General features: G+C 55.4%; 1 protein-coding gene across 1 annotated transcript in view; it reads left to right on the top strand.

The window, feature by feature from the left end:
* The window catches only part of ZNF148 (zinc finger protein 148), a 14,798-nt gene extending 13,749 nt beyond the window's left edge, over positions 1-1,049 (top strand). The window contains exon 8 of the mRNA XM_018575170.1: positions 944-1,049. Within this exon, the coding sequence (XP_018430672.1) occupies positions 944-1,049 (106 nt within the window). The remainder of the gene's footprint in view (positions 1-943) is intronic.
* The last annotated feature ends 193 nt before the right edge of the window (positions 1,050-1,242 follow it).

Consider the following 1,242-nt stretch of genomic DNA (forward strand, 5'->3'; position numbering starts at 1 on the left):
CGGGATCCCTTAAATCCCCCCCCCCCCCCCCCCCTTCCACAGCTTTTGGGCGATAAGTTCCTTTTTTTTAAGCCGTAACTCTCCTTCTTCTGTTACCCCAACGTTTTTATTGTAGCTCTTAGAGATTATTTTTATGACTTTGATATGAAATTATTCGGGAAGTTTTGGGGGTTTTTGTTGAGGTTGTAAAACGACCTTTTTATCAAACTTCTGAAACATTTCACATTGATATATTTAGCACTTTTAGGAGAGATCCGGAGTCACCGGAGGGGGCCCAGTGTGTCCCCAATCGAGGTGATAGAGAGGGCCCAGTGTATCCACTTTGGTGGTCAGAGAGAGGGCCCAGTGTATTCCTTTGGTGGTCAGAGAGAGGGCCCAGTGTATCCACTTTGGTGGTCAGAGAGAGGGCCCAGTGTATTCCTTTGGTGGTCAGAGAGAGGGCCCAGTGTATTCCTTTGGTGGTCAGAGAGAGGGCCCAGTGTATCCCCAATCGAGGTGATAGAGAGGGCCCAGTGTGTCCCCATTGGTGGTCATGGAGAGGGCCCAGTGTGTCCCCATTGGTGTCCATGGAGAGGGCCCAGTGTATCTCCCATTGGTGGTCAGAGAGAGGGCCCAGTGTGTCCCCATTGGTGGTCAGAGAGAGGGCCCGGTGTATCCCCTTTGTTGGGTTACAGAGAGGACCAAGTGTACTCTCCCCATGGTGGTCAGAGAGGGCCCAGTGTACTCTCCCCATGGTGGTCAGAGGGGGCCCAGTGTACTCTCCCCGTGGTGGTCAGAGGGGGGCCCAGTGTACTCTCCCCCTGGTGGTCAGAGAGGGCCCAGTGTACTCTCCCCGTGGTGGTCAGAGGGGGCCCAGTGTACTCTCCCCGTGGTGGTCAGAGGGGGCCCAGTGTACTCTCCCCGTGGTGGTCAGAGGGGGCCCGGGTTTATTCCCCTTTGGCAGTTTCTGCTTGTACCGGCACCTTACCCTAGTGACAGGCGGGACTCCCATAGAAATGTCTGCGGGGGAGTCGGCCGGACAGAACACGTCCTCCATCTTCTTAAAGTGAAACTTCCACCTCAGTGGCAGAGTCCGCTTCTTCAAGGTGCCCCTCCCCCCTGTAAAAAATTACCTGTGGGGGTGGGGTAACCTTTCCCCGACTTCCATCGTTCGGGGGATGACCTCCTCCTCCTCCCGCCGGGATCCCTGGCAATGCTGAGTAGCCCAAATTCCCTGGAAGACGCTGCAGCCATTATGACATG

Source organism: Nanorana parkeri, unplaced genomic scaffold (genome assembly GCF_000935625.1).
Source record: "Nanorana parkeri isolate BGI_ZX_2015 unplaced genomic scaffold, ASM93562v1 scaffold3602, whole genome shotgun sequence".
Taxonomy (NCBI): Eukaryota; Metazoa; Chordata; class Amphibia; order Anura; family Dicroglossidae; genus Nanorana; species Nanorana parkeri.